Raw genomic sequence first — 25,259 nt, 5'->3', positions numbered from 1 at the left:
TTCTAAAGTGCCTGGTGTGGGGTGTGCCTGTGCCCGTGGGTCTGAAATGTGTGTTTGTGTGGGCTGGCCTGGATTGGAGAAAGTGCCCCATTCCCTACTCCTCTGGTTCCAGGACAGATCCTCTCCTGCCTGCTGGCCCAAAGGGGTGTGTGTCTGCATTGGAGGGAGGCCACGGAACTGCTGGGGAGTCCAGCCCTGTCTTTGCCCTTTCTCAGTGAGGGAATGGGGCGGGGTCCTCACCTCCTAAGCCTGCTTTTTTTTTTTTTTTTTTGAGATGGAGTCTGGCTTTGTCACCCAGGCTGGAGCACAGTGGCACTATCTCAGTTCACCACAACCTCCACCTCCCAGATTCAATCAACTCTGTGCCTCAGCCTCTCGAGTACTGGGATCACAGGCACCCGCCACCATGCCCAGCTAATTTTTTTTTATATTTTTAGTAGATACAGGGTTTCATGATCCTGGCCAGACTGGTCTTGAACTCCTGACCTCGTGATCTACCCTCCTTGGCCTCCCAAAGTGGTGGGACTACAGGCGTGAGCCACGGCGCCCGGCCATCTGCATTTTTTAAGTGAGGATTATGCCTCCTTCCAAGACTTGCTGTCAGGATTAATGAGAAAATGTTTCCCAAACCCGGGCTTGGCCCGTCAACTCTCCATCAGCTCAGGGGAGGTTTCTGTAGCTGTTACCAACAATGCTTGGTTTGTGCCCTCCTTTGCCCCTGAACCTCTTCTCCCTCATCCTCCCACCCTATCCTTGGCAGGGTCATCTGGTTCTCCCTGGCTCTGAGCACATACCCACCTTCAGTCAGCCCCTGCCTGGGAGACCAAGGGACCCAAAGAGAGCTCCCTGGTCTGCTTCCATCCCCTTCTCCCTGGACATGCAGTGAACTAAGGAAGTGAAGGAACACTGAAAAAGAGGCTGGAGTCACCTGAGCAAGCTTTTAGCTCAGGGGACGCCATGTCACCTCGCCAGGTTCTGAAGTCAAACAGCCCAATGCAAACCCTGGCTTCACCACTTACTCCCACTGTGGCCTTAGTCCAATGCCTTGACCCCTCTGTGCCCAGTTTTTGCCCCTCTAAAGTGGGGTAATAAAAGTACTTCTGCAGGGTGCGGTTTCTCATGCCTATTATCTCAGCTCTTTGAGAGGCTGAAATGGGAGGATCTCTTGAGCCCAGGAGTTTAAGACCAGCCTGGGCAACATGGCAAAAGCCCATCTCTACAAAAAATAAAAAAAATTATCTGGGCGTGTTGGCACATGTCTGTAGTCCCAGCTACTCAGGAGACTGAGGTGGGAGGATTGCTTGAGCCCAAGAGGTCAAGGCTGCAGTGAGGCCGAGCACAGTGGCTCACGCTTGTAATCCTAGCACTTTGGGAAGCTAAGGTGGGCAGATCACTTGAGGCCAGAAGTTCGAGACCAGCCTGAGCCCCTCTACCAAAAATACAAAAATTAGCCAGGCAGGGTGGTGCGTGCCTGTAATCCCAGCCACTCGGGAGGCTAAGACAGGAAAATCACTTGAACCCAGGGGGGCAGAGGTTACAGTGAGCTGAGATCGTGCCACTGCACTGCAGCCTGGACAACAGAGGGAGACTCTGTCTCTAAATAAATAAATAAATTTTTTTTTAGAAAAGGCTGCAGTGAGCCATGGTCACATCAGTACACTCCAGCCTGGTTGACAAAGGAGACCCTGTCTCCAAAAAAAAAAAAAAGCTTGTTCTACAGGATTTTTGTGAGCATTAACTGGGACGATCTTGGTGCCATTGACTGGCACTTAGCAAGGTGCCTGACACAGAGGAAGCTCTCAGAAACTGTTACCTAGTGTTCCCACTACATCCCATAGTCAGTGTGCCCCATGCTGTGACTCGGTGGGATAGTGTTCATCACCTAAGACCGGTTCCCCAGCTCTGAGGATGCAGGGAGGGGGTCAGGATGCCTCTGACTCCCCACAACTCACACCTCCCACTGCCCTTCTGGTTTTGCAGCTGAGCTGTTCATGGAGCAGCAGCACCTCAAGGAAGCAGGTTTCTGCATCCAGGAGGCAGCAGGCCTCTTCCCCACTTCTCACTCAGTACTATATATGCGGGGCCGGCTGGCCGAGGTGAAGGGCAGCCTGGAGGAGGCCAAGCAGCTGTACAAGGAGGCGCTCACGGTGAACCCAGATGGCGTGCACATCATGCACAGCCTGGTGAGTCAGACCCCGCCCCTCTCCATCCGCACTCCCACAACCTTCCACAGCCTCAGGGCCCTTATCCCCCTTTGTCCCTCCTTGTCCCCATACTCCACTGCCTGCCTGTGCCTTGCTACTGCTGTTCCCTGGTGTCCTGCTCTGTTGGAAGAGACAGTTCTTGGGATACCTAGCCTTCTCTTGTAGACACAGGCCATTTCCCTTCAATCAGGGTCTGTGTTGATGACAAAATCTAGAAGGTTTGGTTGATACTCTTTGTGACTTCCTTTTGCTGTAAGTTTCTACAAAGGGATCTAGCCCCAAAAGGCTCTTATTGTTACCCATCAGACCCTTGCCCTGAAGGCTAATCCAGACTCTAGGCGGTTACCAAAATGCTTTTCTTTCTGGGAGTCCCCAGACCCTCCCTGCCTTCTCCATTTCCAAGGAGTTCCACATCTCTTTGATGGGATTCAGGGGGTTTTCTGGGGTGGGCTGTCATGTCAGACCTGACTCAAGCACACATCGAGAATGGTCCCTGGGGTGCTAAGAGGATCCAGTAGTCCCTGGTCCTCATTCATGAGCTCAGGACTTGGGTGTCCAGGGCACAGTGGCCTCCCTGTGGGAAGCAAAGAGGCTGGGGTGCAGGATGCTGATACTCTTGTCCTCTACCTGGTGATCATGGGTAAGTCAGCCACCTTCTCTGACCCTTAGTTTTAATCATCTGTCGGTGGGTATCCTCTGGTCCAGGCGACATTTATTGAGCACCAGCTCTGACAGGTGATATTCTAGACCCTATAGATTATCATTTTTTCCCTGCTTTCCTTTGCTGCTTCCAGAGAACAGGTATCCAGATGAATGTAGTGATCTGGAAGCTTGCAAGCCTGCATCTGTACAAGTGATTTTTGAAGGATAATCTAGGAGCCCACAGTTAGCAACAATCTTTCCCTCTTAGGGTCTGGGTTCCACCTTAGATGTCTCCATGTGAGAGAGCGTTGAGGGGAACAGCCATTAGGGTATCCCTGACGTCTGGCACAGAGAGAGCACAGAGGCATCAGGAGCATGGCTCCAGATGGCTGAAGGGTTGGCATTGCCAAAAGGGGGCTGATTTGTCTGTGAGTAGAAGCTACAGGGAGTTAGATTTCAGCCATGTCAGGAAAAACATTGTAACTCTTAGCATAGTCTAGGCACATATTCAGTAATCATCTGGTGAGAGTGTTGCCAAGAGAATGCAGCGTCACATGGGGAGGAGCCAGACCAGGCCATCTTCAGAAAGTCCTTTCCAACCTGACAGTCTTTGAAAAGGAAATAGAACAGGAATTCCCAGCTCAGCTATTATTCCCGCTGCCTGATTTCTGTAGATTTCTAACTTAGGTCTGTGTGAAATGTTCAGCCTCGGATGAAGAAAGCTCGTGCAGTCACCATACACCCTTGTCCATGTTCCCTCCCGCATGGCTGCATTGCCTTCCGGTCAGCTTAACAAATGTTTGCTTTCTGCAAGAGGCTTCCTCCTTCCTCCCTCAATTTAGACATCAGCTTCTCTGATAAATGCCTTGCCAGAGGTCACATCCAGAAACTTGATTAGGGCAGTGGGAGGGAGGGTGTGGGCTATATCATTAGGCCTGCAGCCAGGCAGAGATGTCTGCCTTCCACTGTGTTCACGGATATGAGCCTGCAGGCTCAGCCCTAAAAACCCAACAAAATCCAATAACAAGTACAATTTTGAAGTAACGGTGTACCATTTTTCATTTATGCTTATTATTGTTTGTAGCTATTTTCCTGAAATTGAAGCAGTTTCCAAGGGTAGGTTTCCATGGTAACTGAATAGCCATCCAGAGTGGCTCCCTGCAGATGTTTCTGAAGTGGTCCCTTTTTCCTTCCTGGGGTGCTTTGCTGATTTGATGAAATTGGAGCAAGTTGGAGCCAGGCCTGCCCTCTTTTGAAGTTACAAGCAACCAGAGGGGCAGTCGGCTTCTGCGTGGGCAGCCCATCCCGTCTACAGGCTCTGTTCCTGCCAGCATCCCACACATATGCATAAAGAATAGCAAATGTTCAGCCTGGGGAAGATTTGCTAAGCACTCATTTTCTAAAGACATTTGAACACTTTAGTGAGTCGATCTCAAGTGTTCCCAGATCTAAGTGTCTTCGCTGTGCTGGCCTGAGACTCAGGACATCTGGGGTCTAATCCTGGCTCTGGCCCTGATCCACTTGGGGGACTTAGGAAAAGACACGCTTAACTTGCATGCTCCTGGTGTCCCCTTTTGTAGATAATGATCCTCATTGTTCCTGGGCCATAGTGTTGTTCTAATCAAATGAGGTGATGCATGTGAAAGTGTAAATGTCTGCAGTGCAATCCCAGAGACAGCAAAGCATAGCGCGGAGGATCCTACTCCCCTTCAGTCCCTCACCAGCGTCAGACATTGCTAAGCAATCACAGCACCTTTTTCCCACTGAGCAAAGATGTGATCTTGGAATCTTTTTCAACGTGATACAACATGATAGGAACGACTAGCTGTCATTCTAAGTCACTTTCACATTTTTGTAAGAGATTCATTGTAAAAATAGTAGAGGAAAGAGACACATCAGTCATCTGAGCCTTTGTGAATTCTGGAGGTTGGCACAGCCTTGGAGAATTACCAAGAGAGGAATGTGGAAGGGAGGTGGTATCCCTGCTGTGGAGTCAAGGCAGGCTTCCAGGGAGGACAGTCTGGCCTTACCATGCCACTGTGACTTTATGAGGACATTGGCCTCTGATCAGTACAAGGAGAAGGAGAGCTTCCCCTCCCCTAAGGGCACAGCCACCCACAGGCCTGGGCTAGAGGAGCTTAGGGCCCCCAGCGAGCCCTCTGAGGTCATGGGTGGGTCCTGCTCCCTGAGGTCTGGAAAGTGGTCGGTGAAGATATTCTTACTGTGCTGTGTGGGTGCTGGGTTTGGCCCTCTAGTCCTTAAAATGGAGTTGGCAAGTGCCAAGAGGCTAAAGAAAGCCCACTGGGAGTTGAAGACTTTCCTCTTAGGGGCCAGGGGCCCCATGTTTCTAAGAATACAGGCTTCGGCCAAGAGCGGATTCTCTACTCTCCCTGTCCCCCTGTCCCTGCCCTAGATGCAATAAGAGATGTTTCTGTGGTTCTAGCCCTGCTCTGGGTTCAGCTCAGGGTTTTCTACCCAGACCAGGCAGAAAGGAGATGCCACCTTGGCAGTTCTCTGCTGGGCAAGAGAACCAGCACAATTTGTCCCGAGTTTGTCCATCAGGCTCTGGTCCTGCTGGCTGCTGTCTGCACCGGGCTCAAGGATGGCCAGGGGCCTCTGGGAAACTGGCAAGTGTAGAAAGAAAAAGAAGTGTGCTCTCTGCAGTGGAAATCAAATCACAGGAGCAGGTTCTGACAGTCTGCCAGCGTGGTCCCAGACTTCTGTCGAGGTAGCTGGAAATCCCACTCGGCTGGGGTATTCAAAACCAAATTCACTGGCAGAAAATTCTAGCCAAGAAGGGGAAGGCTGAACTTTGCCTGCCTGCCTGCTACTGGGGAAACGTGAGAAGGAAGGCAGAGGCCTCCCAGGATGCATAGGAGTCGCCGGTTGATACTGCTCTTCAGAGAGAGCTTCAAGGCTTGGCCAGGAAGGGACCCCCGGCAGCCTGCACTTCTCTTGGAGCTTATCTCTGCCCTGCCACCTCCCTGGATCCCCTGTGCACCAGGCACTTCCAAGGGCAGAATAGGTACCTGAGGAAACCAGGGAGCTCCAACAGTGACTGGTAGACTGGTTGGGTCTCTGATTGCCCTCCCAGGAGGGGGTTCCTTTGAGGTCACCAGACTTTCGTGATGGGAGGGTCACTGGTTGGTCATGAAGCTGAGATTAGAGCACCTCATGGAATGAGTGGCTTGACTTGGTTTCCCAGTGCAGGGAAGGAAAAAACCATTTTCTCTCTACCTTTCTGAGTTCTTAGCTCAGACCCTGGTAACAGAAGACAGATTTACAAGGAAAAACAAACAGAACTTTATTAACATGTATAAAATGTTCTCATGGGAGATACTCAGGAAAAATGAGAAAAGCTTAAAGAGGTAGCTTAGAGGCCTGGCATGGTGGCTCACACCTGTAATCCCAGCACTTTGGGAGGCCAAGGCGGGTGGATCACAAGGTCAGGAGATCTAGACCATCCTGTGAAACCCTGTCTCTACTAAAAATACAAACAATTAGCCAGGTGTGGTAGCGGGTGCCTGTGGTCCCAGCTACTCAGGAGACTGAGGCAGGAGAATGGCGTAAACCCGGGAGGCGGAGCTTGCAGTGAGCCGAGATCACGCCACTGCTTTCCAGCCTGGGCGACAGAGCGAGAGTTCGTCTCAAAACAAACAAACAAACAAAAGAGGTAGTTTAGAACTCTGGCTCCCATAGCATTTTCAACCAAGAGCATACAATTTAAAAGAAGCAAGAGACAAAGAAAAAGGACTTGGAGTCTCTGGGGATGGCAAATTGTGGGAAGACAAATCAATGGGAAACTAATGGTAGATAAAGGCTAGTTAGCAGAGCTTGTTATGTAGATTCCTTTGTGCCATCTCCAGGCTGATAAGGTTTTAACATTGTCTTCTGTGATCAGCCTTTGTCCTTCCTGGTTGAGAGGGGAGGAAGGACACCCTTGTAAATTTATATCCTGCTTTTAGGCAAATGGCGGGGAGGGCAGAGAGCTTTTCTTGTCTCTGCTTCTTCTCAGTTGCCTTCAGCTCAAAACAATCCTTGTGCCCAAGTGACATATTTTGGGGTGGCATGTTCTGCTACCCTTCAGCAGCCCCTGAAGAAGGTCCTAGCCCTGGCCACAGAGCCACCAACTCTCCCTGCCCTCAGCTTGGCTAAGAAGAGTGTGGACACTTTGGTGCAGCTTGTCTGCACTGCAGGAGACAACTTGACACCCTCAGGCATGAGTGGGCAAGCGAGGTGTCTGGGTGGCACTCTGCCCTCTTCTCCCAGGGGCAGACTCTGGAGAGGAGGAGTTTCCTGGTCCCTCCCGTACCCCAGCCCCTCCCCTCCTCATGCTTTCTTGGTGAGGGAGTTCCAGGCTCTCCAGAACCTCTCCCTGTCAGGCACCCCTGCAGGAGTAGGGAGATGGCTCTGCATGAGCTTTGGCTCTAGTAATGTAATTCCTGGGATGCAGTTTCTGAAGCATTCCTGGCATGTGACCCAGCTTCTCTCTCCAAATGCCCCTGGAGAGACAGGAAGACAGCGTTGTTATCTGCAGTCCTCTTGATGACAGAGTGACAATGATGATTCTCCTTAATTGGTTCCCTCTTGCTGCCAGTGTATAGCAGGCCACCTCATTCTTTAAGTGGGTTTGCAGGATCAAGAGCATGGGGATGGCCTCAGAGCCTCTCATCTCTCACCCCAGGCTGTGGCATGAGGGGGCACATCTTAAGTCCACAGAAGCTCCCTACCACTACCCCTGGTACCTCCCAAGGAGGGACCTGAGTCACTGAGGTCCAGAGCTCTGCCCATCCAAGCCCTGAGGCTCTGGGCTGGGCCTTTTTAGGTGCTCTGGGACTCCAACAAGAAGGCTCTGGTCTCTAAGGTCAAAAGAATGAACTCTGGCCACACAGAGCTTCATCCGTCACTCCCTCCCCCTGCTGGCTGGCCCCCTCCCCTATCATGGAGGGTTGGACCAGACACGAGAGGTGACAAACCTAAGACAACCCGCCCTGCGTTGTCAAGGGGGCGCTTGAGGGTTACCTTCCTCGCCAGGTGTCTCAGTCCATTTTGTGTTGCTATAACAGAATACCTGAGACTGGGTAATTTATTATTATTTTATTTTGTTTCTATTTTTTGTAGAGACAAGGTCTCACTATGTTGCCCAGGTTAGTCTTGAACTCCTGGGCTCAAGGAATCCTCCCACCTCAACCTCCAAAAGTTCTGGGATTACAGCCATGAGCCACCATGCTTGGCCTTTTTAAATATATATTTTTTAATAGTAATTTACAATAAGCAGAAACTTATTTGCTCACAATTCCGGAGTCTGAGAAGTTGAAGATCGAGGGCCACATCTGGCGAGGGCCTTCTTGCTACGTCATCCCATGGCAGAAGGTGGAGGGGCAAGAGAGTTCGAGAGAAGGGGAAGCTGAACTCATCCTTTTATCAGGAACCTGCTCCCGAGATAACAGCATCAGTCCATTCAGGAGGGCAAAGCCCGCTGGACCTCGTCACTTCTGAAAGGTCTCACACTTCAATTCTGCTGATTGAGGCTTCAGTTTCCCACATGAATTTTGGGGGACACATTCAAACCATAGCACTTGGTCAGTTTTTTCTCCTGTCAAATTGGGATGATAATTTAGACTCTCTTGTGACTTCAGGGAGTAGTTTTAGAGCTCAGGTGAACTGAAAGCTGTGAAAAGATTAAGTCAACATTGGGCATTTTTATCACTATATTCACATAGATGACTTGGTGGCATGTGGCCTGAGCCTGAGCCCCACCTTGGCTGGTTTCTGTTGGACCATACTTACTGTGGGATGAGGGTCTTTGGCCCAGATTTCCTTGTGATGCCAGCAGGGTGCTGAGAAGACAGGGAGGGAGTGCCTGGAAGGGACAGGAACCTCCAAGCTGCCTTTGAGGTTCTCCTAGGGTTGGTTGGCTGGGATGGTTTTTAAAATGAGTATCAGAGCTGGCTCTGGAGGAGGCACCTGCAGGTTGGAGCAGGGCCTTCAAGTTCATCTGACCTGGACCTGAGTCCCACTTTGCCTTCACTCACTGACCAAGTTCCATAACCTCTCAGAACTTCAGTATTCTCATCTGCAAAATGAGCCTTGCTATACCAAGCAGCTAGGGAATTTAGAATTAGGCACCTTTAGAATTAGGTTAAATAATTCCGTAAGTTAATGGTCCAGTCATTAGGGTCATTTTTACGTTTTTCACTTTGAAGCATAGCTGCCAGGCCATGTTCAGATGCTCTTGGTTCTTGGTGGGGAGTGGAAACCTGGTGCCAAGCCCCAGAGACTCATTGCAGTAAAGACACCCCATCCCCACTGAGTCCACAGGGGAGTCTGGCCAAGGTGACAGACCCTAGCTGCCCTGTGGATAGGACAAGAGTGCACACAGTGCAAGGCCCAGGCTGACCTTAGCTACGGGGAGGGCAGCCTGCCTCGTGGGGAAGAGTGAGTTGAGGGACGAGGGAGAGACCTTGGGTAATCTGCACCCGTTGGGGCAGAGGCTCTGCGGTGGCAGGCTCAGGGGAGGCCCTGGCCCAGCGTCATGCCGGTTCAGCATCTGGTTCAGCATCTGTTTTCTGAGTTGAAGGAGGAAGGATGTTCTGAGCAGCTGAAGAGTGACACTCAGTGCCTAGCATTTTGGAGGTGCCCTGACACTGGGTGGGGCTTAGTACACACACAGCAGGGTCCCGGGTTCCTGGGGACAGTGGCCTCTGCTGCCTATGCCCCATGTCTCAGGGTCCAGGACACACCACCAGCTCTAGGCTTTTTTCTCCATGTTCATTTCCTGAGCTGTGGCAGGCAGCTTAGAGGAGTCTAGGCCATGAAAGGACATGGAGTCTTGCTGCTTCTGGGCAGGGAAGTTCAACAGGAGCATCTTGGCTGTGTGACCTCTGATGAGGTGATTTTATTGTGAGTGCTCTCTTCACCCCTCACCAGTACTGCCTGAGGTCACACTCCCTGATGGGAAAGTGGAAGAGACCAAAGTAAAGGGTTCTGCAGGCCCACGGTGTAGGGGGTGCGAGGATGTGTCCCCCAGTACCTGCTCAATGGGGATCAGAGGCCCCTCCATACCCACCTTATCCCTGGGCTGGCACAACCCCACACACACACCCTGAGCCCTGGATCAGGACTTTGGGAAAACCTTAAGCTGATGTAGGCTCCTGAAGTCCATCACCAACCCTGATGAGGAAGCCTGTCATAGATTCAGATCTGAATGATACTTGAGCACTGCTGGCTTCATTAAGCTCCAGAATCCATTTTTTCCGAAAGAGTTAGAAAGACTCACCCTACACGGAAAGAGAAGGTGATGTCCTTTTTCCCTGTCCAGCAGCCCCTTCCCCAGACTGACCTTCACTGTGCCTTAGGCTGTACCTCCTGCCCAGAGAGGGGAGCTTCTGTGACTGGGCCATCACGGGGACTCACTTCTAGAACCAGGGATCCAGAGGCCTAGCCACAGCCACTTGACTGACCTGGAGGGCTGGGCCAGGCAGTGCTCCAGGATGGGCAAAGGCCCTTGTAGACCTAGAACCTGATACTAGCCCAGGAAGGGGAGGAGAAAAGGCCCAGCCCCTGCCCAGAGGAGACGGCTGACAAGGAAGTCAATTTCCTGGTGGCTTGTCAGGCTCCAGAGTCCCCCAGGGTGTGACCCGTCTGGCCCCTGGCCCTCTGAAAACAGACAACCCTTAGCCCCAGCTGAAGAGGCTGGTGTTCTTCAACATCTCACTTGTAAAGGACCCCAAAAGAGAAAGGGACAGGCACCCACTACCCCAGGAGACCCCCACCTAGGTTGGGCTCCATGTGAGTCTGGGCTTTTCTCAGCAGGACCCTCTTCCTTTGAGGCCCAGGGGGCTCTGGGGTGAACACATCCCACCCCAGCACTGGGTGGAGCTGGAAGAGTTTGCTCCCCTTCCCACATCAGGGAAGTGGGACCCTGTGGCTTTGGAGCTGCCCTGGCTCCAGGAAAGCGGTGGTGATGGGAGTGGGAGGTTAGCCTAGAGAGGTGCCTCCCTCCTTCTCGTTCCAGGTCTGGTTGGACAGGTTGAGGCTGACACACCTGAGAGAATCCGGAATGCCAGAGAGCCCGGAGCTGGGCTGGAATGCGGGCCTCCCTGGAAGGGTGTGTCCGTGTTCCAGGGTGGTGAGAGGGAGGGCCCTTCCTGTAGAGCAGGCTCCTCCCAGCAGCCCTGGTGTCCCCAAACGCAAGGCTCCAGGGACCAGAAGGCTCCTGCAGCTTCCAGCTGAGTCCTGGCTTCCCAGCTGGAAAGGCTGTTACAGAATCCCAGGAATGTGCCTTGAGCTCAGAGAGAAAATTCCCAAAATAACTTCTATAAATACTTGAGGGCAGGGGTGGGGAGGGAGGGCTCAGCCTGGCCCACAGCTGGCCTAGCGCCAAAGCTGCTTCCCAGGGCAGGCCCCCCTCAAAAGAAGAAGAGGCATGCGCACCCCTAGACCTCTGTACTGCTCCGCCCTTGGAGGGCATCATCAGGCACTGAACTTACGGGGTGGGATGGTATGCAGTGGATTCTGAAAAGGCAAGGCCCTTTCCCTCATCCACTCCCAGGCCACAGCCCCTGGCCACACACTGCCTCTGCAGAGGACCTGGATCCCACAGGGAGGCTCCCCGCTGAGTGTGAGCCCAGACCAGCAAGACCCGGGGCCCCTTAGGTTCTGCGCCTTCGTGGCCGTAAGAGGCAAGGTTTGCCAGGCTCCACGTGGGCAGCATCCCTGGTGGGAGGCCCACATCTGTAAGTGTGTGGGTGCCTCAGGGTTCCCTGGCTCTGTGTGTGGGCTACATCCTGAGCTCTGAGCCCTGTTGAGCTGCTGTCCTCTGGGGAATAACAAAGCAGGCAGGAGGCTGGGGCTCTATCCCTCTCAGCCTCAGGAGGGGCAGGACAGGGATCACATCCATGAGCTCCACAGTAACTAAGCATGACGTTGAGGCGGTTGTGTGGTCAGCAGGAACTCCGTCCTCAGGGAAGGCTTCCTGGGAGAGCAGGGTCTCAAGCACTTGAGATGTGGCCACACATCCCCACTCCCTGAGATCCAGGAAGGCAAAGAAGAAGGAGGATCCTGAGGTGGGAATTTCTGGGGACTTCCCTCAGAGCCGTGCACCTCCCTGGAACCATGTTTGTGGCTATAACCAGCCCAAAGCGCCCCCTTGGAGTTGTGGTGTCTGATCACCATAAACAACTTTCAAATCCCTGTGGGCTGCCAGCACAGCTATGGCATCTCCCAAGGGAGGGTCAAAACTGGGAGCCTCTTAGCAGATCTGGTCTCCTCTCTCAGTGTGGGCCACCCCCTCACCGGGATGGGGGATTCACTTGGGACATTTGGATGCAATTGAGATGCCAGTTCTTGTTCCTACCATCTCTCTGGAGGCCTGTTCTCTGGGAGGGTTGGGGTGCCAGGAGGATTGTCTGCAGGCCCTAGATGCAGCGCTGGGCTCAGGGCAGAGTAGGTGAGACCTCGCATCTTCCTGGGGCTGTCTTGCCCAGTTGTCAGGCAGCAAACAGCGCTGAGTTGCTACCAAACATGAACTCGGCTGGTGTCAGGGGCAGGTGGCAGAAGATCCTGTTACAGGCCCCGGGCCTCTGGGCCCCAGCCTGACCCCAGCCCGGTGTCTCCTTTCAGACTCTAAGGTAAACACCCCAGGGTGGGGGCACATGAGCCAACCCACCCTAGCCTACAGTCCTCCCCCACAGAGAGCCATGCCCTCTCCCAGCTTCTAGAGAGATCAGCCATCCACCCACTCCCCGCCCAGAAGGACCCTCTGCTCATCTTGGAGGTGCTGTTCTTTGCTGTCTGCCCCTGCGGTGATTTTTCCAATTCATCATTGCAGACTCCTCACAAGAGCCCCACGAGGGGCTCTTGTAAGCAATGTAAACCAGACATTGCTTGGTTTACAGATGAGGAAACCACAACTCAGAGAAAGCTGGCCATTTGTCCACAGTCACAGCACTTGTCAGTGGCAGAGCTGGGATTCCAACCTGGCCAGGGCTTCCAGCCACCAAGCCCTGGGCTTTTTCCTGTCTACAGACACAGAGAGGAAGTTACTGCAAACCTCCCAAACTGAGAATAAAATACACATACACACACACACACACCAGCCTGCAGACACATCTGGCCCCTTCCCAAACATCTACATACTTCTTGATATCAGGGGTTTTCAAACTTGTTTTTAGCAGTTGAGCCCTTTTTTCAAACAAAATCCCATGTGGAAGCTTAATATAGAAAACTTAATGTGTGGAAGCCCCTCCGGGCCTGCCCCTCTCTGAGAGGCCTTGCCGGCCTTTCCCTTCTGTCCTGTGTTGCTCCCTCGTGGGCAGAACTCACAGGGCTCAAACCCTTCATTATTGGTGCTTAATTTTGTGTCTGGCGGCCCGTCAGCTGGCCTTCCTTCCCTCCTCCCTGTGGGACCTGTTCCATTGTGAGCTGCTGGGGTCTGGCCCTTGCGCCGTGTGGGCAAAACAGCTAGGCCTGGTGCCTTCCTGGCCAGCCTGGCCACTACCCTTGGTCCCAGGCAGCCCTGAGTCAGCACCACTCCCATCTGGCGAGAGCGGAAGACCCTGCCTGAGGCTCCACCCCGCCCGCAGCCACCCTGTCCTCCCCTGGCCTCTGCACGCCTCATCCATGTGTGTGGTTCCTTGGTACAGCGTTGCCCAGGGCTAACAGAGGCTCTGTGAGGACAGCCTCTTCCTCCCCCACCCCCTGGCCACAAGATCTCCAGCCAGCACCTATGGAGAGGGAGAGGCTTTTCCTAGGGCTTCCTGAGCGCCATCTTTCACTCCCGCTGAATTGGTTGTGTTCCAAGCTCTCTGAGGACTTGATGAAACCAGGCATGCGCATCTTCCCCAGCGCGTCTCCATAGCAACAGAGGGCCTAACTCTGGGGAGCTCGCTGAGGAGGAAAATGTTCCAGCTAAAAATGTACATGGCCATCAGTGGGCGGGCACTGGAGAGGGGGCTCCAGACACATAGAAGGCAGCTCCCCACCCCCACTGCGGCCCCCGCCTGTCCAGGAAGTCGGTGGTGGGTTTTACCTCCCGTCTTTTAACAAGAGAAGGGTCCCTCCGAGGGACCATCTCATGCCACCCTCAGGGCTGAAACAGGGATCAGTGGGACAGCGCGAAACAACCTTACTGCTGAAAGGGAGCCCTGCCCCTCTGCCTCCGCTCACTACCCTGTCCTCGCTACCCACTTCCCAGCGTGGGTAAAAGAGGATGTAGAGGGGACAGGGTGCCAGTTTCACCTCCCAGCCTCTTATGACGATTCCTGTTAGTTCCTCTATCTCTTTGGTAACAGGGTTGTTTGAGCCAAACAGCAGGGCCAAGCTTCCCTGCGCCTGACCCAGACCCCCCCCGCCAAGCCTTTCATCTTTCAGCCAATCCAGCCTGTTCACCCAGCGCCCCATTCACCCAGCACCCTGTCCCCCGCCGTCTGACTCTCCTCCTGTGACCCTCTCCTGAGGAGCCACTGCACACGCACACATGCCTGAGCTTTTCCTCCCTGGCGGCAGTGATGAAGCCCCGTAATGCGTCCTCCTCAGTCTTTCTGCATCCCTGGGGTGAAGGGCAGCTCCAGGCCGCAGGAAGGACTGAGAGGCATGGTCCCACTGAGTGAGAACACACTCCTGCCAGATGCTTCTCAGAGCTTTACACCTCCTGACTCCTTTCAGCCTCACCCCTCCCTCGAGAGAGATGCTGTGATTTTCCCATTTACAGATGAGGAAACTGAGGACCAGAGAGCTGGGATTTGCCCAGGATCCCCCAAACGAGGTGACACAGCCACATCTGGTGACTTGAAAGCCAATTCCTCGGGACTGGCAGGAACAGAGCTCCTGCAGTGGGTTTCCCAGGAGGCTGGGGTTAAAGCAGGGGTTGGGCAGGGCCAGGTAGGATTTACATGGAGAAAGGCATAGTCACTTGACAGTGCCCAAGCCAGAGACGCAGGGAGCCTCTCGAGCTGATGGCTGCTGCCACCCATGCACCTGCGCTTGGCCCAGTTGCCAAGATGCCTGTGCCATGGGATACCCCTACTCATCCTGCCCTGCGCTTGGTCCACAGGGTCTGATGCTGAGTCGGCTTGGCCACAAGAGCCTGGCCCAGAAGGTGCTTCGAGATGCCGTGGAGAGGCAGAGCACGTGCCACAAGGCGTGGCAGGGCCTGGGCGAGGTGCTGCAGGCCCAGGGCCAGAACGAGGCCGCTGTCGACTGCTTCCTCACTGCCCTGGAGCTAGAGGCCAGCAGCCCTGTGCTGCCCTTCTCCATCATCCCCAGAGAGCTCTGACGATACTGCAGCCACAGGGAGGGAGGGCCGGCCAGAGGGAGAGGCAGCCGTCAGTGTGGGGCGACAGTGGCGTCAGGTGCGGGGCCTCAGGGAAATCCATCTTTAGTGAACGCCTCCGCAGCTGCAGCCCTCGTTCTCCTGGCTCGGCCAAGAGGGTCTTCCTGGATTTCTTTGTTGGTGCCTTGGTAAACAGTCTGACTTGAACCCTAAGTGCCTTTTTGCAGAGTTTTGTGGTGACCAGACTTGCTCCCCAAGAGCTGGGCAGGGGGGAGCCTCACAACTACCCTTCACCCTCACCCATGCCCCTGGCTGGGGGTCTGGGGATCTCACTCCCCACTCTCAGCACAGCACAGACTTCTGGATCCCTCTCAGGTCTTGCCCAGGGCAGTCATGACGTGAAGAAACTGTGGGCAAGTGGGAAGACGATGGGATTTCTGGGTTCCCTTCCCAGACTTGGAGTTAGTAGATGATGCCCACGTTGCCCCTGTTTGCCCCCTGAGGCCAGCTGGGCCCCACTCTGCTCTTTCCCTCTGCTACCAAGTGCCTTTGGGGCCTCTGGGGTCTAGCCAGGGGGTACTGAGCACTGGCCCTTACGCTTCCATTTCCACCCACCCCATCTCCCTGGAAATGTGTTCCAGCCCGAGCAGCCTCCGTCAGCTTTAGATCCTGTGGTTGCTAGATCCAGTCCTTTCTAATACCCTGAGTCAACACATTATTCCTGCAGGCCTTACGCTACAATGCAGGTCCCTCGAGGGCCAATAACATGGAGATGGGCAATTTCTAGGACTGTCCCCAGTACATCTCACCACCCACAGCCCTTTTTTGCCTTGATTCGAGCCTCACCCTAGCCTTTTGGGTTGCCCTGCCTGAGGGAGACCTGAGGAGGGGACAGAGCCCAGCCCTTCTCCTGTGACTGAGCAGGCCTCTGTGTCCATGACACCTTTTTCCAGGCCTGGGGGCTGTGGGTGTATGTCCTCCCTGCTGGCTCCCCTGGCCCCTGCTGCATGATGCTCTTGGAACTCTTCCCCAGGGAGTCAGTCCCCCAGGCCTATCAGGGAGTCCTTTTGTATCTGCACTTTGGGTTTTAGTTTCAAAGCTTCATCAGGTACAGCTTACATTTCAGGATGTGTAGAAAGCTCAGGTGAGGGCTGCCCTGGTTTGTCATAGCCCCACCTTCCTCGGAGGGAGAGGGCTGTTGGAGACCCCCCATCCATGGCACACTAGCTCAGCACTGCATGTCGCGAGATGATTCCCAAGATAGCTGGTGCCTCCTGGCTTTCCTGCGGCAGGCCAAGGGGCACCCCAGAGGACGCTGGATCCTTTGCCTCTTCATGGTTGAAGGATCTCTATGTATGTGTGTATATAAATATAGTTTATATATATATAATAGAGATCTATTTTTTTCTGGAATTACATTAGAAAAGTAAAGAAAAAGCAAATGCTGTTGATTTATCTCAGGGTGCCCAAAGAGTTGTAGTCAATTTTTGGTACTAGGAAAGGCACCCAATGCATTTCCTGACTTTTAAGCATTTCCTTGTTGGAAGCAGCAGAGGGCCAAGCCAAGTTACTGACAGTGACTTTACAGGTTGAATAAAGAGACCCTCGGAGGGGAAGCAGGCTTGTCTGAAGCAGCATGTTTATTCATTGGCATGTCGTTCCCGCACCAGCCTTGAGCCAGGCCCTAGAGAGGAGGGGCTGTTGCAGGAGGAGGGAGGCCGTAGAAGTCATCGAAGCCAAGACCTGGGCCCAGCTGAGGAGGGATGTGGGGAAGGAAGGATGGGAGGGAGGACCCTCTGGGAAAATGTAGGTTTGAGCTGGTGAGAGTGTTGCCAGTTGAGGCTGGGCTAAAGCCTGGAGGGGGTAGGAGGAAGCAAGAGGGGTCCAGGCAGGGCTGATCCTGGCCTCTGACTTGTCCAGGGGGCCACCCGGAAGCCCCTGCTGCCTCTGGGATTGCTGGGAGAGGCCGAGGCAGTGCTCATATCTGCACAGAGATTCCTCCGGCATTGCTGGGAGAGGCCGAGGCAGTGCTCATATCTGCACAGAGACCCCTCCGGCATTGCTGGGAGAGGCCGAGGCAGTGCTCATATCTGCACAGAGACCCCTCCGGCATTGCTGGGAGAGGCCGAGGCAGTGCTCATATCTGCACAGAGACCCCTCCGGCATTGCTGGGAGAGGCCGAGGCAGTGCTCATGTCTGCACAGAGACCCCTCCGGCATTGCTGGGAGAGGCCGAGGCAGTGCTCATGTCTGCACAGAGACCCCTCCGGCATTGCTGGGAGAGGCCGAGGCAGTGCTCATGTCTGCACAGAGACCCCTCCGGCATTGCTGGGAGAGGCCGAGGCAGTGCTCATATCTGCACAGAGACCCCTCCGGCATTGCTGGGAGAGGCCGAGGCAGTGCTCATATCTGCACAGAGACCCCTCCGGCATTGCTGGGAGAGGCCGAGGCAGTGCTCATATCTGCACAGAGACCCCTCCGGCATTGCTGGGAGAGGCCGAGGCAGTGCTCATATCTGCACAGAGACCCCTCCGGCATTGCTGGGAGAGGCCGAGGCAGTGCTCATATCTGCACAGAGACCCCTCCGGCATTGCTGGGAGAGGCCGAGGCAGTGCTCATATCTGCACAGAGACCCCTCCGGCATTGCTGGGAGAGGCCGAGGCAGTGCTCATATCTGCACAGAGACCCCTCCGGCATTGCTGGGAGAGGCCGAGGCAGTGCTCATATCTGCACAGAGACCCCTCCGGCATTGCTGGGAGAGGCCGAGGCAGTGCTCATATCTGCACAGAGACCCCTCCGGCATTGCTGGGAGAGGCCGAGGCAGTGCTCATATCTGCACAGAGACCCCTCCGGCATTGCTGATGGGCCGCCTTCAGCTTCAGGGAAGAAGCCTAGGAGAGGGGGCATGGGAGAGACCTGGGCCTGTTCAGATTGGCCACCTCTGCTGAGAAGTCCATACCAGTACACCCCTAATAAGTTATGCCACATACCAACGTGCTGTGGATGTTATAACCTGCATCAAAATAATTCTAAACAATGCTGCTCATTTACACAGAAGCTCTGTTTCTTCATGTACTCCAGGGGACCACCATGGCACCCCCAAGGCTGCAGCCACCTCCTTTTGAAGACAGCTGTCCTGAAGCTTCCCCTTAAACCCAGGGCTGTTCTCGGCCATCTGGACTCCTCTCTTGCCACTCCTCCCTGTGGCCTGGCCTCCCCCAATCCCCACCCTCCATTCCACACTCAGCCAGACATTGCTGTCCCCGTAAGGAAGGGCTTTGCTTGCAGCCTTTGGGTGCCCAGCTTCTCTCGCTGTGGCCTTATTTTAAGGTAACACATTTACAGGCTTGAGTGATTGAACACTTGGTATCAAATTACTTGTCACGTACCCTAACCCCCAGCTCATGGCCTCCTTGGGTGAGAAGTACAGGCCACCTTAGGTGGCAGGAGGTGTCTGCCAGCCTGGGGGAAGCGGCTTAGAAACTCATCCTGCAGGGAGGGGAATGGAGGGAATGTGGAAGGAGGGAAGGCTCTGCCTTCCTCTTCTGATGGGAACAGGGTTTCCCAAGCTGACCTTAAATTGGTCAAATGTCGGAGAGTCACGCAGCGGTGGAGACCTGCTGAGGGCCGCAGGCACTGCTTTACTCCAGTTGCCCATCTGCAGGCCCTGTGCTTGCACAGGAACCCTCACTGGAGAGAGAGGCACCTGGCTCCTGTGTCTAAGCCCATCATGCTGGGACCAGGGTGAGAGTCTGGGGACAGACCTCAGACTGCCTGTCACCCTCTCGGACTTCCACCCACATGCCACTTTCCAGGACACAGCTCCCACTTGTGCGCTTTCATATTGATAGTGCTTCCTGCAGGCACAAATATGAATGGCATTTCAGCCGCCACCACCCAGACTCCTTTCTGGTACCAAAGTGCTCATTGTTGCATCCTATCCCCCACCCAGCAGTCAGGTATCGTCACTGTGCAAATATTTCTTGGGCTTGGGAAGCCTCTGACTAAACAAACCTCCCCATCCGCCTAGACTTTGATGACGACCCACGGGCAGGGAACCTCATGCCTAAGTGATCTGTGAAACTGACCCATGAGGTACTGATCCAAAGGATCCTGAGAGGTCAGGGAGGTCCTGATTTGAAAGGATCCCACCATCCCCTGCCAGAAACTGAATTTTCATCAAGCTCTTTCAGTTGCAAAGAACAGAGACACCCTGAAGGTAACTCAAGAGACAAAAGGGAGCTCGCTGGAACCCTAGGGCAGGAACTGCAGTGCCCAGGCCTGGGGCCAAAACAACCACACACCATGAAGGAGGCAGCAGGGTGACACTGCAGTCACTAGTCTGAGCTTGAAGGGGCAGCTCTACCACTACAAGCTGTGTGGCCTCCAGCAAGTTTCTTAATCTCTCTATAGCTGTTTCTTCATCTGTACAATAAGAATGGTGGAATAGTGCCTGCTCTGTGGATTATGATTAAGTAATCCTAGAATAGTGCCTGGCCCATAGTAATTGCTCAATACACGTGAGCAATTATCATCTTCTCTGCCTTTGCCTGCTCCGCCCTCCTCTCCCTGCTACTGACAGTTCCCGGAGAGGTGCTGCTCCCCTAGAACTATATTCAGCACTGCCCTGGTTGCACCAGCCCCACCCCTGACTGACCACCTGCAGCACTGTGACCACTCCCCTCCTAATGGCTGAATCTTGAATGAGAGGATCTGATTAGTCCCACTCATTTTTCCATGGGTCAGTAGGCAGCCTGTAGACTGATTTTCCCTGGATAGGTGCCTTCTCTTGATCCAATCGGCTATGACCAGGAGGCATGGGCCTCAGGACACATACAGCTGCTTTTGCAGCTGGAGTGCTAAGTGGGCAATGCCCTGGGCCCTTCCGGTCCCCTGTGTCAGCCCATCACGCCATGCCGTGTCCTTTCTGGGAATGGGTACAATGCAGGTCCCTCTAGAGAGGGCAGACAACAGAACACACCCCCTTAAACACCCTCCTTTCTCCTTTGCATCATCATCACCTAAGGGTCCACCCATGGAGGGGCTCCTGTCCTGGTTGTGGTCTTGGAATGAAGATGACAATGGGAATACTGACGTGCCTCCTGCACTGTACTGCTAATACGATGCTTCACTTATCAATGAACTCTCTCTCAGTCACACCTTTGATTGGGAACCTCTCCAATCAACAACCTTGGGAGGTGGGTTTTGTTCCCAAGAAAGGTGAAGAGATCACGGGGCCTCCACAGTACAGGGCGGGGCCTGGGAGCGCAAGGCCTTGCCCTCGGAAGACACCACATAGTGCCGGCTCACCCATCCTGGGCAGAGGCAGGAGCCTCCCCGAATCGCCGCAGCAGAAGGACCCCTCTGGATCCATGGAAACTTGCATGACCAGGAGTCCTCTATGGGAGTGCCCAGGGGAGGAAGATACATGGGTCGAGGGGCCTCTTGGGTGCCAGAACCCCCACTTGCCAGCCCCACCCCACCACCAGCTTCGCCCCACTGGCTGCAGAGGAATGCCAGTGCTCTGTGATGCCTGCTACCCCAGCTCCTCTGCAGCAGGAGTAGAGGCCCCTTAAGCAGCGGTCGCAAGAGGCTGGACATTGCCCCAAATAGAGTGTTCAGAAGATGCCCGAAAGCATGGGCAGCCACGGGAACTGCGTTGGGTCGTGGGACCCCACAATCCTGATCACTCGCTGACGGCATCGTGGCTGGGTTCCAGAGCCATTGTGTTCCCCATGGGCTGGCCCACAGCTCAGAGATGCTGACACACCAATGTAGTGGCCCCCAGCACAGGTAGGGGCTGTCATTGTTTTCTTGTTCTTGTTCCCGCTCACCCTCAGTTTCTCACTCTCAACTGTCTCTGGAATTTGGCAAGAAGTCCTTGTGGACTTCTTTAAAAATATGTATCATTGTTTTTTGAACCACTTGATAACAGGTAGCATAAATGGTGCCCCGTTCCCCTTAATACTTCAGTATGTGTTTACCAAGAACAAAGGTCATCCCTGTATCTGACCACAGTGGAGTTAACAAATAGGACATTCAACACTGCCGCTGTGCTCTTATCTAATCCACCACCCCATTTCAGGCTAGGCACTAGCTTTCCTTAGCGTCTTCTTCTCCAGCCCAGGATCACACCCTCCACTTTACAGCCAGCTCCTTCGGCTCCGTTAATCTGGAAGAGCTCCTTCTCTCCCTTTGCCTTTTGTGATGCTGGCATTGCCGAAGGCTGTAGCGGCCTGGCCTCTGCAGGTAGGCAGAGGGAAGCGGGAGGTGGGGCGGGGGTGGCCGGGGGAGCAGAGGCTAGAAAGCAGCCGAAGCCAAGGGGCTGAGAGAATGGAGAACCGTTGACTGGTAGGAGCTGGAAGATTAAAAGCAAAACTGAAGGGCAGGTGAATCTCTGTGCAGGCAGAGCTTTGGAAACAAAAGAAATGGCCACCTACTTGCAAGGCGCATGGAGATGATGGAAGCACTGGAGCTCCATTCCGTCCTGAATGAGCTTTCCAACACCTGCAGCCTAACTGCAGGCAAGAGTCCCACCTGCCTCCTCTCCTGATAGGGTGGCTCCCATGAAGACTTGAGGGACCCTGAGTGTGTGTCTGTTCCTGGCAGCCCTGCACATCCCCAGAGAGAGGCTCACTCTGCTTCCCTGCACCATCAGACAAGCGGAAGCAGGACATGTTCCAGAACTTCACCCACTGCTTTTGTCTGTGGCACCCACGCCCACTCAGAGAGCACATGTGCCAAGCTGGGAATGGGGCAGGCATGGAAGACTTCCTGAACAGCAGCAGCTCTGACCCCTGAGGTGGGGCCCGTCCCCACATAAAGGTCAGGAGCACAGACGGTCTCCCCCAGGGCGCACACAGCTGGGCAGTCTCCCGCCACCCTGACTGTGATCTCTCATTTCAGCCTGGGCCCAGAAGGAAGAGTCCATTGCAAGCTTCCTCTCTCCTGTCTGTGCCAGGCCTGAGCCATCTCAGGAGCCCACAACTCACTCCCCAGCCCCCACGCAAGGCCCAGGGCTCAGTGGCTATGGTGGTGGCATCCTGCCCAGCACACACACTCCACCCCTGAGAACACCCATGCCAAGGGTATGGGGCCCTTACACAGCCTGGCCTGGTGCAAGCTGGGCTGAGCCCACAGAGGCCCCTGTCCTGGGGGAGGTAGGGGAAGCTGAGTGCTCTCCCCCATGCAGAGAACTTTCTGAGCTGGGAGCCCCACCCTCCTAAGTGCTTGTCTTCTTTCCTTTCTCCTTTCTTTCTCTTTCTTTTTCTTTCTTTCTTTCTTTTTTCTTCCTTCCTTCCTTCTTTCTTTTCTTTGTCTTTTCTCTATCTCTCTTTTTTTCTTTCTTTCTTTTTTTTTTTTGAGACAGAGCCCAGGCTGGAGTGCAGTGGGTCTTGGCTCACTGCAACCTCCACCTCCCAGTTTCAAGTGATTCTCCTGCCTCCACCTCCCGAGTAGCTGGGAGCCACCCACCACCATGCCTGGCTAATTTTTTATATTTTTAGTAGAGACAGAGTTTCACTATATTGACCAGGCTGGTCTTGAACTCCTGACCTCAAGTGACCCGCCCACCTCGGCCTCCCAAAGTGCTGAGATTACAGGCATAAGCCATCATGCCCAGCCTCTCCTCTTTTCTTTTCCGGTCCATCAGGCTTCCTGTGGCCTCAAAGAGCCATGCCTCCCATGCCCACCCCACACCCTGCAAAATGCCTTTCCAGAATGCCCACGAAGACTCACTCCTTGTTTGTGCCTTGTCCTTTAAGATCCTTCCCACGCCTTCTAGAAGTCCTGTGCCAGCTGCCTCCCACCTTACGGGGCCCTTGAGCTTTGGCAGAACACCCAGGCTAGACAGTCCTGTGGGTTCTGCTTCTTGAGTCGGACCCCCACATTCCACATACCCGGGCTCAGCCACACCTGTGGGTGCCCCCATGAATGGAACACCAAGTTGGGTCCAGGGAGGCGCCCCTGCGGCTGGAAGGCTTGTGGTACAAAAGTGGAGTGAGGCCGCCATGTCCCCACTCACAGGCTGACCTTGGCCTTCTCTCTCTGGGCAGATGGACTTGCCCAAGCCATGCACCATCCCAGCTCTGTACCCTGGTGGTGTCTGGGAGGGGACTTTACACAGGCACAGCCCTCCTGAGCCTATTGTGGCTGCTCAAGGGCCTGCAATTGGTCCCAAAGCCGTTACATTTTCTTAATGAAGTTACACATATGTTTAATCCTATTCTATAAATTAAATTACTTTAGAAATATGTATCTTTACATTAGGATCTTCTGGGACACACAGGCCATTGAACACAATTTTCAGAACCTTCATATTCATGTCTATGAAGGTATTTCAGATAAAGCACTTTACAAATCCTTGAATAATGTGGCCACCAGAGATTTTATCTGGAGCCATAAATACCATTTGTAAAACATTAGGAGAGTTCTTCCCATCCCTGACCCCATTCTCCATAATGCAGCTTTTAACTAGATTGCTTTTTAAGTGATTTACAGAGAGCTTGTTGATAACATCTAACATGAACAACCATAAAATCAAAACTCTGGGGATGATTTCTAAATCAGTTCTAAATTTCTTTACTACTTTTTTTAAAAAAATTATTTCATCAGATGATTTCAATCAGCATCCAACACCAGCAATGACTGAGGTTATTCAGGCCAAGAGATCTTCCCTAAATTATATTTTGTGTGACTCAAAATAATCCAAGGAGGCTCCCTACACTTCAAGGTGACTTTCTACAAGGCTTCTATTTCCTGATAGATCATTGTGAGGGGGGACGCCCTCACTTTATCTTGGAGCACATATAGTATTCATTGAGCATATACTATATGCTGGTGTGTTCAGCACTGGGAAACTTACCAATGCCCCAGTAGGTCCCAACTCGATGATCAGGGAACCTACAATCCATCACTGGCCTCAGGTAAGTCGGTGAGCTGGAGCACTTAGGAGAGGCACCAACCAGCCTGGGAAGACACGAAGGATGCTTGGAGGGAGCACACGAAGGGCCAGGGGTGCGGGTGAGTATTTCAGGCAGAAGGGTACCTCGATCCCCAGCCCAGAGAAAGGTTAGAAAGGTGGTGTGGTAGGCTGAAATGTCCCCCCAAAAGTGTCCATGTTCTAATCCCCAGAACCTGTGAATATGTTACCTTATAGGGTAAAAGGGATTTGAAAATGTGATTGAATTAAGAATCTTGAGATGAGGCCGGGTGAGGTGGCTCATGCCTGTAATCCCAGCACTTTGGAAGGCCAAGGTGGGCGGATCACTTGAGGTCAGGCGTTCAAGACCAGCCTGGCCAACATGGTGAAACCCCATCTCTACTAAAAATACAAAAAATCAGCTGGGCATGGTGGTGCCCACCTGTAATCCCAGCTATTCAGGAGGCTGAGGCAGGAGAATCACTTGAACCTGGGAGGCGGAGGTTGCAGTGAGCTGAGATCATGCCACTGCACTCCAGCCTGGGTGACGAGAGCGAGACTCCATCACCTAAATAAATAAATAAATAAGAATCTTGAGATGAGGAGGTTATCCTGGATTATCCAGTGGGCCCAATATAAGTACAACAGTCCTTATATAAGGCAGGCAGGAGAGTCAGAGTCAACAGGAGAAGATGTGATGATGGAAACCAGAGTGGAGTGATCAGAGGAAGGGCTGCGAGGAAAGAAACACAAGTGATCTGTAGAAGCAGAAGAAGACAAGGAAGCCAATTCTCAGAGCTTCCAGAAGGAACTAGCCCTGTCAAAATCCTCGCTTTGGCCAAATAAGAATGATTTTGGATTTCTGACCTCTTGACTTGTAAGGTAATAAAATTGTGTTGTTTTGAGCAACAAAGTCTGTGGTCATTTGTTACAGCAGTCACAAGAAATTCATACAGAGGGTTGAGTGAATGAGCTACCCCAGCACAGATGGGCACAAGGGCTCAGGGAGGCCTTTGTGAACCTGCACTTCGGGGTATTCTGCAGTCCAGCTCCCATGCGCAGCCCAGGAGGGGCTGAGGATTAGAAGCCTGAATAGGCGTGATCCTGCTTGGTCTATTTCCAAGTGGCCACTCTGATGCTGTTGAATCAGGAAAGCTCTAGCAACTTCCCTCCTTCTTGATGGCCCTCAGCGACCATGCAGGGCCTTGGAGCCCTGGAAC

At 53.5% G+C, this 25,259-nt stretch overlaps 2 protein-coding genes across 6 annotated transcripts in view; both read left to right on the top strand.

The window, feature by feature from the left end:
* The window catches only part of TTC7A (tetratricopeptide repeat domain 7A), a 136,297-nt gene extending 119,787 nt beyond the window's left edge, over positions 1 to 16,510 (top strand). For 3 of the 5 annotated variants that reach the window (XM_030921672.1, XM_010364300.2, XM_030921671.1), the window contains 2 exons: positions 1,981 to 2,183; positions 14,902 to 16,510. In XM_030921672.1, coding sequence (XP_030777532.1) covers positions 1,981 to 2,183; positions 14,902 to 15,123 — 425 coding nt within the window. In that variant the 3' untranslated portion in view covers positions 15,124 to 16,510. Of the gene's footprint in view, positions 1 to 1,980; positions 2,184 to 14,901 lie in introns of those variants that run through there. The other 2 variants (XM_010364298.2, XM_030921673.1) reach the window with 2 other exon arrangements.
* A 532-nt stretch (positions 16,511 to 17,042) lies between these two features.
* Positions 17,043 to 22,443, top strand: LOC115894346. Its single transcript, XM_030921674.1, has 2 exons — positions 17,043 to 17,886; positions 17,940 to 22,443. The coding sequence occupies exons 1-2, from the start codon at positions 17,366 to 17,368 to the stop codon at positions 18,451 to 18,453; spliced, it is 1,035 nt and encodes a 344-aa protein (XP_030777534.1). The 5' UTR covers positions 17,043 to 17,365; the 3' UTR covers positions 18,454 to 22,443.
* The last annotated feature ends 2,816 nt before the right edge of the window (positions 22,444 to 25,259 follow it).

This window comes from Rhinopithecus roxellana, chromosome 17, assembly GCF_007565055.1.
Source record: "Rhinopithecus roxellana isolate Shanxi Qingling chromosome 17, ASM756505v1, whole genome shotgun sequence".
NCBI classification, from domain to species: domain Eukaryota; kingdom Metazoa; phylum Chordata; class Mammalia; order Primates; family Cercopithecidae; genus Rhinopithecus; species Rhinopithecus roxellana.
This window is presented reverse-complemented; position numbering and strand designations above follow the sequence as displayed.

What these genes read in the sequence shown, in the direction of transcription:
- LOC115894346 (XM_030921674.1), top strand. Translation starts at nt 17,366, where the DNA reads ATGTCTGCACAGAGACCCCTCCGGCATTGCTGGGAGAGGCCGAGGCAG. An exon ending in CATTGCTGGGAGAGGCCGAG is followed by an intron (nt 17,887 to 17,939) that starts GCAGTGCTCATA and finishes GGAGAGGCCGAG; the next exon opens with GCAGTGCTCATATCTGCACA.